The sequence below is a fragment of the Antechinus flavipes genome, chromosome 3, assembly GCF_016432865.1.
Source record: "Antechinus flavipes isolate AdamAnt ecotype Samford, QLD, Australia chromosome 3, AdamAnt_v2, whole genome shotgun sequence".
Taxonomy (NCBI): Eukaryota; Metazoa; Chordata; class Mammalia; order Dasyuromorphia; family Dasyuridae; genus Antechinus; species Antechinus flavipes.
In genome coordinates this window covers 91,778,132-91,796,160 of record NC_067400.1, presented here as the reverse complement: position 1 = coordinate 91,796,160, position 18,029 = coordinate 91,778,132, and the positions used below count along the sequence as shown (strand labels likewise).

The window sequence follows — 18,029 nt, the reverse complement described above, 5'->3', positions numbered from 1 at the left end:
TTGCTTTTTTGTGTGTTTCTTTTACAGAATGACTTACATGGAAATGTGTTTTGCATATATAACTTATGTCACATTGCCTGCCTTCTTATTGAGGAGAGGAGAAGAACAAAGAGAATTTGGAATTCAAAATTTGGAGAGAGAAAAAGAATGTTAAAATTATTTTTACATAAAATGGGGGAAAATATTAAATAAGACTACAAACAAACAAAAAAACAAAAAGAATATAAGCTCCTTGATGGTAAGAATTACTTTCTTTTTTAGGTGGTACCCCTGCTTAGGTTAGCGCAGTACTTGAAACATGGTAATAAATACTTTTTTATTCATTTTTTAAAAATAACTATTTTTCCATACCAGGGAATCAAAAAAAACAACATTGTCACTTTATAAAGGGGATGAGAATCATAAACAAATGATTGTATTTGGGGAAGACAGCATAAATTATACCTGGGAAAAGGCACATGGAAAGGGGTAAGGGGGAATGGACATTGGACTTTAGGAGAAGATGGGGATCTTGGGAAAATATGAGATTGTTGCTGTATGAGCTTCCAGATTCCTCTTTTCTCCCTACCAAAGCTGATCATTTGATGGCTTCCTACTTAAATTAAGTGGATTCTAGGGGTTATAGACAGTTTAATCACATTATTTTCAGATAGAAATCAATATTGATAAACGTACTATGCTAAGCATTTTAGGTGATATTATTATCTCCTTTTAATACTTTAGAAAACTGAGGATGAGTGACCTCTCTAAATTCCTGAGTCTGTGTCCAACATTGTCTGCAGTGTATAACATAGCTTAAGGAGCAAAGAGAGAGGGAATTACATTGATAATACTGAAAGCATGTTTGCCTTGAATTGTTGCAGCTGGGATTCTTCCTCAGGAAGTGCTAGATTATTTCAACTGTCACCAGGGATGTTTCTGGTCAATCACAGCTAATTCCACCTCCTAGTTTTCCCTTGCCTAGCTCTACCTCTATGGGCTGTCCTCAAAGCTCCGTTCAAAAATTCAGTTTTCAGTCACTAAAACACTACCAAGAGTATTCCCAAGTGTCTATGAAGCTGTTTCCTTTACTCCTTATGTTGCTTTTGTCTCTGTTCTTTTTATACCAGACTTCCCAGGCTCTATGCTTTGGAACTATGGAAAAGGTTCTTTTTATCATGAATTTTTTCAAATCATGGAGGAAAATTCCTCAGCTTTCAGGGTCTATTTCACCTGCTTCATAGCTCCACCTAAGAAGCTCCCAAAGAGTCTATCATGGAGTGACTCTGATATACCTTTTCCTTCTTTACCACAGAAAATCTCTATTCTTAATGCCTTTTCTGGATTAGTTTGTATAGTTTATTTTTTTCATCCTTTCACTGCCTAGCAGCAGTCACCTTTGTCTCTGAGTCTGAGAATAAACTTTCCCCCTTTTCCATCTTTTCATTTAGTGTGATATTCTTTCACACAAATATTCACTTGAATGCACCCTACAGCTAAGCTACCATGATTGGTGAGTTTGTAGCTGAGTGAAAGTATCTAACTATCAGCTTATATATAATGAATCTTAGATGACACTTTTCACCCAGTTCATGCATCTCTCAGATACTACCCTATCTGCCTTGCCACGAGATAGCTACTTTATTCTTCATCTCTTTTTCCCAAGGACACATCTAAGATATGGAAAGGATCATGATCTTCATCCCTATTATCCCCCCCCACCCCCAAACTCTCTCTTTCTCTCTCTCTCTCTCTTTGTTTCTCTTTCTCTCTCACTTAACATTTTCTTCCCTCTTTCCTTCTTTCCTTCACCTCCCTCCTTTTCTCCCTCTCTCTCCCTTCTCTCTTTCTCTCTATCTGTCTCTGTATAGACAGATTTTTTTCATCCTTTCACTGCCTAGCAGCAGTCACCTTTGTCTCTGAGTCTGAGAATAAACTTTCTCCCTTTTCCATCTTTTCATTTAGTATGATATTCTTTCACACAAATATTCACTTGAATGCACCCTACAGCTAAGCTACCATGATTGGTGAGTTTGTAGCTGAGTGAAAGTATCTAACTATCAGCTTATATATAATGAATCTTTCTCTGTCTCTCTTTTTCTGTCTCTCTTCTCTCTCTCCATATCCCCTTCCTTCTCTCCCTTCTTTCCTTCTCCTCCCTCATTCTCACTCTCCTTCTCTCCTTCTTTCTCTTGTCTCTGTCTCCCTGTCTTTATCTCTCTCTGTCTCTCTCTTTCCCTCTCTTTGTGTGTGTGTGTCTCTGTGTCTCTCTGTGTCTCTGTGTCTCTGATTCTCTCTCTCTCTCTCTCTCTCTCTCTCTCTCTCTCTCTCTCTCTCTCTCTCTTTTAGAATGTTAGCTCCTCAAAGGAAAAAATAACTGCCCAAACTTTTGGTTTTGAATCCTTTGGGCATGGCATAATGCTTTAAACTGGAGAAAGCTAGATGGTTTACTGTGGAATAATCCACTTGGAGTCAAGAAGACCCAAATTTAAATGTAGCTTCAGGTATTTAGTATGTGATGTTGAGGAAGCCAATTATCCTCTTCCAGTATTAGTTCTCTCATCTATAAAATGTAGACAATAATAGCATCTACCTCCCAAAGTTATTATGGTTGTGAGATTCAAATGAGATATTTCTAAAGTGCATTGTAAATGTAAATGATATTATTATTACTATCTTTTTAATGAAGTAGCTAGGGCAGCTAGGTGGTAATGGAGGGAGGAAGAAATAAATTTAAATCTGACCTTGGACACTTAATAGTTGTGTGACCTTTGGCAAGTCATTTAAACTTGTTTGTCTCAGTTTCCTCACCTGGAGAAGGAAATGGAAAACCACTCTAGTTTCTTTGCTAAGAAAATCCCAAATGTCTGAAAAATAATACATAATTGAAAATAGCTAAAGAACATTTTTAAGACCTTTGTGAGTTCCTCTGTGTGGTTTTTTCCCTCCATGAAAGTAGATGGTTTAGTACAATCTACTTTAGGACACAATATTTTATGATATACTAGGGTCTTAAAACTTGACCTGGTAACCAGTGTTCTGGTAATGGTGACTTGTCCCAGTGATATATATATATATATATATATATATATATATATATTATATATATATATATATATATATATATATATATATATATATCAGGCTATAATTTAGAGCTTTTTCCCTTTAGGCCCACCTATTGTAGCTATGTCCATTGTAAACCATGGTCACCTATTTCAGGTGAAGATGAGGTACCCAAATAGGGTTTTTAATGGAGGATGTTTTTCTTACAACTGGAGAATTCAACTGGGTATGTTGCTCTGAAACATTTACCACATTTGAATATATCCATTCTCTTAAAAACTAAAAATTCATGAAAGTAGGGACTTGGCATGCAATGCATACTCCTCAAATCCTTACCCCCTATTCTTCAACAAGGAACATGCTAATAAAAACAGGCAAGATAAATGGTAAATTCATAAACTTTTTATGCTTATTTAACATTAAACAGCTTCTTTAAATATTAACTAGGTCATGTTGGAATTGCTTCATTCATATACAATATCCTCTTAATTTAAATCTGATATTGATTTGGATCACTGTGGCAAAAAAATAAATAGGTCAGGATGTACATAGGCATCTGATATGGAGGGACATAACCTCCATACTAGTAACATGTCCATCAAGATATAATCAATTTCTTTTTCCCCATATGCAATTCAGTGCTTGCCATGTCTTAAATTTTACGGGCCTTTTTCCTGAAGACAATATTCATTATATATATGTGAGAAATTTTTATTGGCTAATCATTTGCAAGTCCTAAAACATATTTTCTAATACATATATTATCATGCTTCCCAATGCCCAACTTTACACTAATAATTATGTGTTAAATACATGTTGCTTCAATTTATATAGTCTTTTTCATTAATTTAATTTCATTACCTACCTATCCTCTACAAAATTTTCTGCATAAACTAGAATTTTCTTCACAGCAATCTTTTTGTAAATTTTCTTTTTCAGGAGCATTGAACTGCAAAATGATAAAGGTATTCTAAGAAATGATATTTCTTACTACTTTTCTACACAGGATAAAACCAAATCTACCTTTTATATTTTACTATCCTAGAATAATCTTTCATCATCCTTCTATTTAGATGCAATTTTCTTTTTTATAGTAAGAAGGGCAATATTATTTTGATTTATTTCCAACAGTAACTTAACAAATTGTTAAGCCCTGTAGAAGGTTCTCACATTTAGAGCCTCAACAGTTAGGCTAATGTTTATAGAGGTTTAAATATTATACCCTTTTCCATTCTTATACCACCATTGATCTAAGAACAGTACACATGGTCAACTTCCTAGTAATATACCTTCCTGTATTTAACTAGGTGGGACTTGGAAAAGAAAATATAATTTGTTGTCAGAAACATACTTTCTAATGTCAATTCTTGAAAGAATCCTCTTAATGCACACACACACACACACAAACTTTCACTGGGCGCATGGTCTTGTCCAGCCTTTCTTTAAGTGATTATTTCAGATTTCTCATGTAGCACATTAGGACTTGAAGTGTTATAATATAAATCTGTAGTTACTACAATAATGATTAAAACAAATTGCTACAGTAATGCAGGAAAATTTCTTCCATTTTCTATTTTATTTATCCTCTTGCTACTTTCATCAATGAATGTTCTTGGAATGATGATAAAACTCAGTTCTGTTTCATACCAACCATTTTCTAGACTTTTTTTTTTGCTTCTATTACATTTTTACATGTTTTATGAGATTATACTTTTTATATTCTTTGTCCAAACATCCTCTGTAGTGTTTTTTTAATTAGACTGATTTCTAAGTTTATGTTGTCTTTGACTTCTATGTTTCTCAGTTTCATAATCAGATCAAATGTTTGCTGGCTTGAGGTAATTTCCTAAGAGCTTTTGAACTGTTCATCATAGTGACATCTTTCCAGTGGTTAACATTTTATAGAAAACAGTGATAATAAAGGGCAAAATCTTTTCCTTTTTGGATTTCTAATTTGGGGGGCATTGACAACTCATTTAAATAGGTCATGTGTTGAAACTATTGTAATTATTTGCAATACATGACATCCATCTTTATTCTTGCTTTTAATTCAATGTTGATTTGGACCTTTGTTTTAAATATTTGATAACCAGATTTCATTCCTACAGCTAATTCCAATATGTCCTTCAAATTCTTATCTATTAAGATATCAAATTTATCTGTGAGTATAGATGACGATATATCCAGCACTTCCCAATTCTTTTATAGAAGCAATTATTCTTGGTATGTAGGTCTGAGATCTCTGAATAACCTACAAGATTTTGACCATTTCCATATTCTATATCTAAAGAAATTTCCAACTTTTAATCATTTCATTTTGGATATTGTCAGTTCCTTTATATTACTTCTATACCTCTTCATCCTCTGCAGATGTTAGTGAAATAACATTGTTTTCATTGGCATCTTTTTTATTTAAACTTATAAAAAACTACACGAAGAGCTGAACATTGGTTTAATCCTTTGAAGTTTCTTGTTTAGGTATAGAATAAAATGAAGTTCACCAAACTTTGGTTTTCTACTCTAATGAGAAAAGTCACCTAATTATTGTTTTTCACTCCTGCTTTCCAAGATGACATTACAGTCACTGTAAATGAAGAATGAAACCATGCAAGCCCAAGGAAAAATTTTATTTAATTTCCTTTCATTCACAGGTTGTCATGGCCAAGGAAATAAAACATTCATGTTCCAAATTTTTCTCCTTCTGTTCCCTTCTCTAGGTAGCAAACAATCCAATATAGGTTAAACAGCTGTAATTCTTCTAAACATATTTATTCATTATGCTAAAGATGAAATCAAAAGGGAAAAACACAAGAAAGAAAAAAGGAAACAAACAACAATAGCAAAAAGGTGAAAATATTCAGTCTACATAGTTCTCTTTCTCTGGTTTTGTGTGGCAATTTCCATCAAAAGTCTATTGGAATCACCTTGAATCACTGCATTGTTGAAAAGAGCAAGCCCATCATAGTTGAATATTATGTATTTTTGTTACTGTGTACAACATTCTAGTTCTGATCAGTTCATATAAGTCTTTCTAGACTTTTCTGAAATCAGCCTGTTCATCATTTCTTATAAAATATTCATTCCTACATTCATATACCATAACTTATTCAGTTATTCCCCAAATAGTAGACATCCATTCAATTTCCAGTTACTTATGGCTCTTACACATATTTTTGCACATGTGAATCTTTCCCCATCCTATATGATCTCCATGGGGTACATACTCAGTAGTGATACTGCCAGATCAAAGAGTATGCACTTTTATAGCTCTTTGGGTACAATTCCATATTGGTCTCCAAAATGGTTGGATCATGAACTTATGTCTTTATAAATCCAAATCCAGTATTCTCAGTCATTTGTATGAAATATTTTAATGAATAAAATGTCCTGCAGAACATAATATTATGTAGGAAGATTTAAAAAAAAGAGAAGAAATTAGAAATATTTGAAAAGCCGAGTGGTGAAAGTTTGAACAAAGGATAATTAACAGCACTGAATGTTGCAGAGAAATATGGTATTACCTTGTAGCTCATGCCTTAGGAGGATTACTGTAGTCTTGGTCATATCAAGTTATTTTTAAATGTTTCCTCATTATTCATGAAAATATTTGGCCCCCCTATAAAAAAGTTCTACTATACTTAGAGATCTTTGGTGAATATGATAGCAGAATGGAGGACTAATCCCTACAAAGAAAAACAACACACATTTGTTGCTATTCTCAGGTACCCTACATGCTGAGGGCTACATTAGGCTACCTAAGTGTCACTGTGGAGCACTGGCCCTAAAGACAGCAAGCCCTGAATTCAAATTCTTTCAGTCACTGTCTAGCTATGTGATCTTGGGAAAGTCACATCTATCTGCCTCAGTTGTCTTATTTGTTGAAAAAAAAACGGGCATAATAATGGCACCTATCGTAGAGTTTTTGTGAAAATAACACCTATAAATGCTTTATAAACTATAAACTTATTAAAGATGTATGTAAATGCTAATTATTATAATCATTAGTGTTACAAATTACTAGCAGAATGCTGACTGATGCAAGATGATACCTTGATATCATTATTATATGTTGCAATTTGATGGACAGGACAATTCAACATTTGTCAGACTTTGTTAGCTAGAACAATACAACTAGAATTTGTTATTTCCTTGCAGTGTGTATCCCTTCCATGAAAGTAGATAGCAAGCCACTTATAATTTAGCAGATAAGTATTAGTGTTGCCCGAGGTTCTGTCTTGCCATTAGCACATAGCTAATAAATGTCAGAAGTCTGACTTGAATCCTAGTGTGCCTGACTCTAAATTCAATACCATATCCACTATTCCACATTGCCTCTGCTATACACACACAAACATGCATATTGTTTTCTCACTTGACAGCTGAGAATTTTATTAAGCCTTATCCCTGATTATTTTCATAATAAATCCCTAGTTATACTCTTTTAAGACATGTATCTCTTATTATTTGCATGTGCTTTGTCCTTTTTCTGAATTATTCACAAAAATCTATTAAACATTAGCCAATTTTCTCCAAGATTTATATGGAAACCACGCCCCTTCATGGTCACTTGATATGAATTCTATGAAAATAAAAATATTAACAGCCAAAACACACTCATTAAGGTAAATAAATGGCTGAAAATAACAGATACTAAGTGTTATTAGCTGAATCTCATACTAACACATTCTTCTATTTTCCTGCTAAATAATTCCACTAATACAAGATATTAGGTAGCAGGAACCCTATGGATGCTTAATGAATAGTCATTGGCATATTAATTAAAAGCTGAAAATGAGCAGTAAGTAATAGGGTCTGTACCCAGAGAGAGGACAGTGGGAACTGAATGTGGACCACAGCACAGTATTTTCACTCTTTTGTTGTTGTTTGCTTGTATTTTGTTTTCTCTTTTTTTTTTTATAATGGACCAGAACTCTGTATTTGAAACAAATAACCATTGTTATCTAGTTTAGCATGGTGCTTGATAGTTCTCTGAACTTAATACTTAATATAGTTTTCATAAGATTAACACCTACTCTACAAGATTCACACCTATAATGATATAATTATAACAGAATATATAAGAAGCCAACAAGGACAGAGAGGGAGACATTCCACCTTTGGTCAGGCTCCTGGTAGCTCTCCTGCGAGACTGTTTCAGACTTGGAAGGGCTCAGAGGAGACTAGAAAGGGACTGGAACAGACTGAGGGAAGACAGTGGCTAGAAGCTGGAGTACAGGCTCTAGGACTGAGACAGACTTCAAGATAGCGAATGTCTTGTGGTCCTCCTGCTTCCCCCACAGAAATCAAGACACATACTGAAGGACCTCAAGAAAGTTGGTCCAGGCCCCAGGCAAGGAAACTAGACTGTGAAGGAGATAATAAAGAATTTGGACTTTAACACCTGGCTATTCTCTGATGATTACTCTGATGAAACGAAGGCTGGTCCAGAGACCTCCAGAAAACCAACCAGAATACTACATTTTCCCTTTTTTGATCTGATTTTTCTTGTGTAGAAAGATATTTGTGGAAATGTGTATAGAAGAATTGCATATGTGTAACATATATTGGATCACTTGCTGTTGAGGAAAGGGGATGGGAGATAGGAGGGAAAATTAGAGTGTAAGATTTTGTAAGGGTGAATGTTGAAAATTATCCATATATATATTTTGAAAATAAAAAGCTTTAATTAAAAAAAGAAATGGGGTCATTAGAATTCCTCAGCTTAAAAAAGTCAAAAAACAGATCTGCAGTGCTCAAATTAAGTACTATACAAGTGGAAATTTAATATCTTCATCCTAAAAATGTTTCTAATGATAACTATTCATCCTCTGTGAAGAACATATATTTATTCCTGGCTCTGCCCCTTTAATTCATGGAATGAAAAATGTTTCTGATCTAAGTAAACCTCTGATCCTTTCTTTCTTTTGTAGTTCTAACCTAACACTGGAGCCTGCACCCAGAGGGCAGTCGGTCAGAAACTACTTGGTGGAGATGGCATTTTGTTTCTTCTAGCAGGGTTTCAGCATGACCCCACATCATTTCTTTTGCCTTCCTGAGTTGAATGTTCCACTTTGATGAATACAGCAGTTTTCATGGAACTCTGCACTTACCAATTTCTCCCTCACAATCAGCTCCTCAGAGATAGGCTGTAATTTCCCATTGATTCTGTCGAATTGGTTGGGTTTTCCTATGTCATTACAGATAACTTGGTCTCATCACATGATGTTAAGACTACCCACCCAAGTGTTTCTTCTAAAATTTGATTAAATGTTCCATGTAATCTCTATAGCATATCAGATCTTCCACTTGCTCAGATGATCGAATGGTACCAACTTTAAGGTTGATTGCAACTTTAAGTCTTAAGGATTGAAGATGCCAGTTATTCAAAAGATTTGTTTAATCAGCTGGTATCTTACATCACTGAGATTTATGACTACAATTCATGAAGTTATTACAGCCCAGTCACCTGCGTACTAACTTTGTAAAATTGTAGTGCCCTTTGTCTTAGACCATAATGTGAAAGTGTATAATAAAGGTAGTAGGGGTCCTATCTTACAGATCTTTTAGTCTAGTTTAGTTAAGCATATACCTGGTGAAGGCTGATAGGATGAACTCTGTCTACTTCAGGGTGATGATTTAAATTGAAATGCTGGACTTGCTCTGAAAAGTGACCCATAGTCTGTAACGAGGTCTTAAAAATAGAAAAGTCAAGAGTCCTTGGGAACATTTTAAGTAGTGTAGTCAAGTAGCAAGGGCACTGGGAAGCTAGTAAGTGGTACAATCAAGTGGTCTTGAAGATTTTTTTGGTTACACTTGTGTAATAATGTCATTGACAGCCTGTTAATCTTTAAGTATTGCTGACAAGTAGTAGTGCCCCAAAACAACAGAGGGTTTTTCCTCAAAGTGGTTTTCTTCCCTACAAAAATAAGTGATGTTCTTTCAGAATAGCAAACTCATATTCTAATTTCTTTGACATAATTTTCCAAAGTCTAAAGACTAGACAATGACCTTAATAAAAAGACCATATAAAATTCATATTCTAAGAATAACACCAAGTATCACTTATGGATAAGCAGTAATTATCTGAATAAAAAATGATTCATTTTCTCCCTCATATCTCTGATATTTTTTCTGTTTTAATTGTGCAGTCTACTAATCTTTAGAACTATAGTAAGAAAATTTGGAGGTATCAGAAGTGTCTTCTGTTATGGATCTACTGGCATCATTGTCAATCCCAAAAGACTATTCTTAGATTCTCCACTCCATAAATTCCTAGTTTTATAGCCTCCAGAAAGGTCATCTTCCATACCGTTCTATTCTTGGTCCTTATTGTGCTATGGAATAAATCTCCAGGTTTTGTCATTATAATATGAGCTTGAGTGTTTTTTTATAAAGCTGAATAGTCTTATATACACTAAGGTAAAGAGACTAGGCAAGCTTTTCAATTTCAAGTGAGTTAAATATTAGTTTCAAGTCTAGAAGCAGCTTGTTTTAATAGGAAAACACAACAGAGAAAAATACAAAATGGTCACTGGTACCTTGAGATCCTCCTTTAACTTTTGCAAGCAATGTGTCATGGGTTTTGAGTTGGAAGTGATTTTATACTCTATGAAGCCCAATCCTTCATTTTGCAAATAAGGTAAATAAAATTCAAAATCAAGCTGAATTGAAATGATAAGTATAATTCTCAACAGCTACATACTTGTATTATTGTGATGACAGCACAGTAAAAATGTAGGAAGGGACATAAGGATCTAAGAAGCACTGATTATTTTTAGAGAGGTCTTACAAAAATTAACTTTTTTGCTTATTTCATTTGTGATGTCCCTGCTGGAAAGAGATCCCCTCAACAAAACAAATTACCACCAGCTCAGAAATTTATACTGGAAGCACTGAGAAGTTAAGTGATTTGCCTTAAAACCCACAGCTAGTAGGATATCAGAAAGGAGACAAATATTAACTCCACTGTTAGTATTTTAACTGATTTTTTCAATGTTCAATAAGTAGACAGCCTACCAGAGGGACTGAATCATATCATTCTAGAAATGTTCACTATAAATGAAACCAGAAGACAAAAAAAGTAGTTAAATCGTAATAGAAGTATAATGCAGAGGTTTTACTTCTAGAGGCAAATAAAAGACTTTGTGTATTTGTTTTTTGTTTTTTTTCAGTGTCCAAAGACAACCACAGCAATGACACAACAACAGTAGGTATTTGTTATTGTTTGCCCTTCGTTTTGAAAAGGACCATGACATCGGGGAGGTATGACATGACATGCAAGTGAATTGAATTTAAGTGAGGGAGGCCGCAAGTTCAACTGTCTCAGTTTCCCTACCAGAGCCATCTGGGTCCTGTGGCTAGATATAGATCAAGATGATTGGAAATAGCCCTGGCTACAGTGAGAGACCTTAGCCTTTTTAAGCTAAGGTCTTCAACAAGTGTCAGTACTGAGGCTTCATTAATTCAGTGATTAAGACAAGGTAGCAATTGTGGCAAATAATTTCTTCTTCCACCTAATCCAAAAAAAATCTAAATAAATGAATCTGGGAGGGGAAGACCCTCATGGTTTCTGGTCAAAGCAGAAATGATTATTATTTACATTCAATACTTTAAGAGGTGCAAAGAGCTTCCCAATTATATTTTATATTATGCTCACAACAACCATGACAGGTAGATGCTTTTATTATCTCTGTGTTACAGATGGAGAAACTGAGACAGACAAAGGTTAACTTCCCGAGATTAAAGAGAAAACAAGTCTCTTAGAACTATATTTGAACTCATGTCTTCCTGAGTCCAAGCCAATGGGCCACCTCTATGTCATATCATTTTACTATGGTTTAATGACATATCATCATCTTATTTTGCAATACTTGTTATAAGCAAAAAAAAAAAAAAGATCACTGAAGAGATAATTTCAGTAGATCTAGCAATATATGCTACAGGAATGATAACTAGAAAAAAAATCCCATGAAGAGCTTCATAATATTTTTCTGATTAAACATGTACTTGAATATATAATAACTCCACTATAAAGATCTTCTTGGAGGAGAACAGAAAAAATATGTTCATTTTTTCAACAAGTCTTTATTAATTTTCCACAATACTCAGGCTACATTAGCCACTGGGGAATTACAAACTGGAGATATAGAAACAATTCTGTCCACCAAAAAAATAAATAAATAAATAAATAAGAAAAGAAAAGAAAAGAAAAAGAAAAAAGAAAGAAACAACTTAGATTCTATGGCTGAAAATGTATTATATAAAAGAAAATGCAAAATACATGCAAAATTATTTTTCAGAGATAGGACACTAGGGATGAAAGAGCCCAAGATAGGTAACACGTACTGAGCTTCATAGGAAACTGGGGAATAGTAAGACTGGAAGTACATACCAGTCACAGGAAATGGCCTATGAAAAGTTAAGGAAACAAGAATTGGAATACCTTAATTGAATAATAGCAAGCAGGTCATTTTGACTGGAATATAGAGTGCCTGAAGGAGAAAAACCTGGCATAAGCATGAGAAAGTAAAATGAAACCATATTATTGAAGGAATTTTTTAAAAAGCTTCTTTTTTATGCAGTAAACAAATGGAAATCATTAGAACTTCTTGATCAAGGGAGTGACATGATCAGACTTTTGCTATAGGAGTATCATTTTGACAAGTATATGGAGAATATATTGGAAGACAGCAGAAACTAGAGGCAGGGAGACCTATTAGAAGGATATTGCAAAAATTGTAGTAGTCTACCCCAAATCTACTGTCAAAGATATAGATTTAGGTCATTGAGAAGCAATTCCAACCTGATCTACTCAAACAAACTTTGGGCTCTGTAAAAGGAAGAATGAAAGAACATTAGCAATTCTTAAAGAAGTTCAATAAATCAAAATCAGCCATCATAACACTAAAGTCAAAAGAACTTAAGCACCTGCTTAGAATTTAAAAGAATTTTTTTAAAAACCTTTATTTTTTAGTTTGTAGGATAAAAGAAACATTTTCATAATATAGTACAATTAAAAAAGATGGTTGTACATGAAACTGGATTTTATCCCTATCAGAGGAAAAGGTTTTGATTTGAATTCTCCAAAAATATAGTAATGGGACAATGAATCATAGGGACATAGAATTAGAACTGTAAGAAATTTTCTAAATTTTCTGGTTCAAGTCTATTTTATAATTGAGAAAACTATGTCTCACAAAGGTTAAGTTGTTTGCTAAAGGTCATACTGGGGGAAATAGCTGAGAAAGGTTTTGAATCCTATACTTTGACTTGAAATTTAGTATATCACTATACTACAATGCCTCAGTCAATACACCAATATATGCCTTCAACTAAAATGAGTTTTATATTATCTGGGAATGGAGCTTTGAAATTAATTTAGACACAATATTCAGTTACCTCGTACAATGATATCCAAAGCAAGTGATTTTCTTTCAGAGATTGCCAAGAGGAAGGAGGAAATAAGTAAAGTTTGATGTCTCGTTATCCAAAGACATCTAGGATCTCAACATTATCTACAGTGGGCCATTGTTTATAATTATGCAAAATAAATAACAGTAAAGGGGCTTGAGATGAATTTTGGTCAAAACAGGTGTGTAAACTAAACATGATATAGTATCTGTCCAGCTCCAATAATCATAGTGGATAAAGAGATCATAAATCAAAGTACTAAGTTGATTTCTTTTCTATTCCTAGATATAGAATTGTAACCCTACCTCCCTAAAGCCCACCCTCAAACAAGCTTTAAATAAACATGTGCAGAGAAAAGTCAATCTATATGATCGCATTGTGAAGATACAGAGATAACTAGTGTGCTTTTAAAAAGACAGTCCCTTGAGCAGTGATTGTTACAAGACACTATTAATGTCTTGGTTTTCATTCATCTGCCCATAGTGTTCACAAGTTTGACACTAAAAACAACATACATAGCCACACACAGAAACCCCAAAAGCACAAAATTGATCTTGACTCATTCAAATGACAGGACAATCCAATGTGATATGTTATGACTAAACATGTTAGCCAACTTTCGCATAGGGTTATTATTATTAATATTGTTATCGTTAAATTCCATCCACAGTTTTTTTGAATTAGAGTTTTCTTTACCAAAAGTTCAGTGACAGTAGAGATGAGGGAAACTGATCAGTCAGGCAAGTTCTCTGAAAAGCCTGGCTTGGATTTCTGCTGATGCTCTAGTCGGTTCAAAATAAACTGACTAGTGTCAAGGAAGCGCTCAACACAGTTGACGAAACAGGATTCAGTCCTGCTATCCAACTTTGGTCCCGGCTTGTCCATACACTTTTCCCAACACATCTCAGTCATCTGGTGGACTAGTTGCTGGAAGCGCTGCCTCTGAGTTTCCGCTTCGATGAAATGCTGCAGCTGGGGGTCCACTGAGCCCAACCCCTCCAAAAAGGATAAATTCATGCCCTGCCAGGATCTTGGCAATTAAGCCAAGCAACAACCCGCGAAACTTTCCAGGTCTCTGACCAGAAAGAGAATCAGGACCCGCTGGCTTGTGGACAGCACCTACACAGGGATATGGAGACCACCTTCCAGTGACCTATCCAATCTAATCTGGAAGCAGTAAATCATAGGAATCCTCACACAACTGCTGCCAACTTGAGCACTCCTCCTGCGACCTCCTCCTACCCCTTTTAGAAAATCTTACTGACCGGCTGGTGGAAGGTTGTGAGTATCATTACCTCACAAAGAGTAGGGGGTTGGGGTGGGGGATGGGAGGTAGAGAGGGGACAGTTATGGAGATAGGAGAGTCAGTTTATGAGTCAGGGGGTTCAAATCTCTCTTCTGTTCTCTCTGAATGGGCAAGATACTTACATTTTTTGTGTGCTGGAATTTTTTTTTTTTAACTCGAAGTTTTATAGAACAGTTGATGATCTGCTTTGATTGGGGAGGTATTTCATTAGGGTCTATATTGTACCAGAAAATCTCAGAAATCCAGAATGAAGGGGGTAGAAAGGATCATAATGTCATACCTATTATCCACACCCCCTAAACACAAACACACACACACATTCTCTCTCTCTCTCTCTCTCTCTCTCTCTCTCTCTCTCTCTCCTCCCCCCCACCCCGTCTCTCTTTTAAGAGATCATTTCTAAGTCTTATAAGAGTGCATAGTTCGGTTCCTTTCTCCATATGGATGAAACTAGAAAGAGAAGGGATGAGAAACAGTCCAGAATAGTGGATATAGTCCCCCTGAAGTCACAGGGATTGAGTTTGAATTCCACTTCTATTTATTGGATTTTTGGGCAAGTCACTTTTTTTTTTTTAGGATTCAGTTTTCCTCATCTAACGGTGAAAGCGAACCTTAAAACCCTTATGTATACATACATAAACCCTGTGTATACATACACACATACATACACATGATGTTTATATGTAGATGTATATGTGTACCCATATATACACACTTCTATCCATATATGCTGGTCTGCTCCTTCCCAGGTATCCTAAAACATATGTATGTATGTATGCTGTATATGTGTATATTATGATATATGTATACAGGTGTGGTATGTATGTGCATGTATGTGTAGTTGGTGTATATGTGTGCATGCATGTATATGTTGCATGCATATATGCATCCCATATCTGTGATGCTTATTTATATGTGCATGTATGGATATGTGCACACATGCACACACCACATACATGTATGTGCATATACACGTGAATGTTTGCCTCTTACCAGTTCCCCTAAACACCACATATGTATGTGTGTATGTACATGCATGATATGTATATATTTGTATATTTGAATAAGTATATGTGTGTATGTGTGTGTATGTGTGTATGTATATATATATATGTACACATGCATGTCAGTGCATGTGTGTATAATATAAAAAACAATGACTTGCCCCCTGATACATTGATATGCCTCAATATTTCATACCTGCAGCATGGTCTCTTCTCGTCTTAGAAAGTTTTACTTTGGTAGATTCAATCAGATTGATTGACCCAACCCCTCAAGTGAAGGACAATTAATTCACTGGGGTCCAGTAGTCTGCTTATGATCATGGAAGGAGAAAAGGGAGCAGTCAGTCTGGGCTTGCTTCTACCCTTCCTACAAATGACAAGAAAGGAGTGAGTGAAGATTGACTAAATGAAATGTGTCTAAGCCCAGAACCTCTCCAATATCCTTTAGTAGCAGGAAATATATAAAACAGAATAAAGAAAAGAATAATAAATGGCTAAGATAAGAGAAAAAATTAGGTATCACAGAAAATTCATCACTGAAACACAAGAAGAAAAATTGATTTTTTTTAAAAGTATGACACTGGGGCAGGTAAATGGTACAGTGGCTAGAATATCAGCCTTGGAGACAGGAGGACCTGAGTTAAAATCTGCCTCAGACACTTAGCTCTTCCTAACCATATGATTTTGGGTAGGTTACTTAACCTTAATTACTTCTCACTTCCAAAGTTATGAGGTATAAAAATAAAATATTCAAATATAGTGAATGCTACAAAGTTTGATAAATTGACTCAAAATACTTAATGAAAATGGAAATTTCACAAAAGAGTCACAAGAAAGATCCTTTGATATGAGTATAGAACAACTTCAAGAATTTTCAATATGTTTTAGAAGCAAGCAAAAATATTTAAAATAAGAAATAATGATAGAAATTGGCAAGCAAAGAAAGTAGGGATTTCAACAAAAGTGGCATATATAGGGTAAAAAATCTCAACATATATCAATTCTCCATAGAGGGTATCAGCACTTTTGAAATTCAAAAGTGCTGAGTTAAAAGAAAAGTTGATGAAATAAAAGCAAAAGACAAGCAGTTTGGAAGAATATATAACATTCTACTAATTAAAACAACGTTGATGTTAGAATTTGAAGTTACAAGTTGTAGCAAAATTCACTTTAAATAAAAAGCCTTTCAAATGAGAAAATCATACAAGAAAATAAACTATTAGCAATACAAGATAGAAACTATAGAAAACAAGAAGAAAAAAAAATCCAAATTTAATTTACCAACAATTTTATAACCAAGGTTTAGAATTTCAATATCATATAAAAATATTACAGGAATAAGTAGGAAGCCTTTTACATACCAAGGGAAAATAGTTTGTATTGTCCCAGATTATTCTTTTTCATGAAAAATAAAAGCACAAACAGGAATATGTTAACCCAAAAATAAAAGGAGATCAGTTTCCAGGAAACAGAAATATGTTAACTCAAAAATAAAAGGAGATCAGTTTTCACCTGAAAACTATATAGCTCCATATTTGAATTGAATCATGAATGATAAAAGATGGATTTCCAAATCAAACAAACAGGGCAATTTATTTCCTTCATTACAGAGAAACTAGATCTAAGTAATACTCATGATGTTCAAAATGACTTAAGAAGGTATGAAAGGTGCTCCACTACACAGCACAATGGCTTATATTTTTCTAAAGAATAGTAGAATGTTTGAAACTTTTAAGTTGTTTCTGGGCTTTTGAGAGATAAAGAAGGACATTTATGGACAAATCTCTGAAGAAGTTAAATATTACAAATAATTACAAAATTTTTTTTTAAAAGATTGAATATAAATTAACACATGCTATGTTCCCTTCTTTTTTCTGTGTTTTTTTTTTTTTTCATCTCTCCCCTGGTTTTCCCTTTTGCCCTGATTTTTCTGTTTCAAAGTGATTCATAAAGCAACTTGAATTAAAAATAAATAAATTTACTAGAGAACTAGTTTGTATTGTCATTGTCCATTGTATTGATGATTGATAGTCACATACTGTACTGAACAAGAAGGAAAAGAGAGTAAGACAATGAAATTGTAATACATCCATGTTGCAGAAGGTTCATAAGGAAGACAAAACAATAAAAAAACTAATAAATGAAGAATTAATTCTTTTTATACTTTAGTTGGAGAAGTGGATAAACTAAATTAATACATTTTTAAAATGTCATAAAGGAATATTTTTTCATAGAAAAAGAGGGGATGATGAAGATAGAGATTC

The 18,029-nt window shown here is 34.2% G+C and overlaps 1 protein-coding gene across 1 annotated transcript; it reads right to left on the bottom strand.

Moving 5' to 3' along the window:
- Positions 1-12,275: 12,275 nt before the first annotated feature.
- On the bottom strand, positions 12,276-14,698 carry LOC127557803 (mitochondrial import inner membrane translocase subunit Tim8 A-like). Its single transcript, XM_051991107.1, has one exon. It carries the CDS (start codon positions 14,470-14,472, stop codon positions 14,188-14,190), a length of 285 nt encoding a protein of 94 aa, XP_051847067.1. The 5' UTR covers positions 14,473-14,698; the 3' UTR covers positions 12,276-14,187.
- Positions 14,699-18,029: the final 3,331 nt, after the last annotated feature.

What these genes read in the sequence shown, in the direction of transcription:
- LOC127557803 (XM_051991107.1), bottom strand. Translation starts at nt 14,472, where the DNA reads ATGAATTTATCCTTTTTGGAGGGGTTGGGCTCAGTGGACCCCCAGCTG.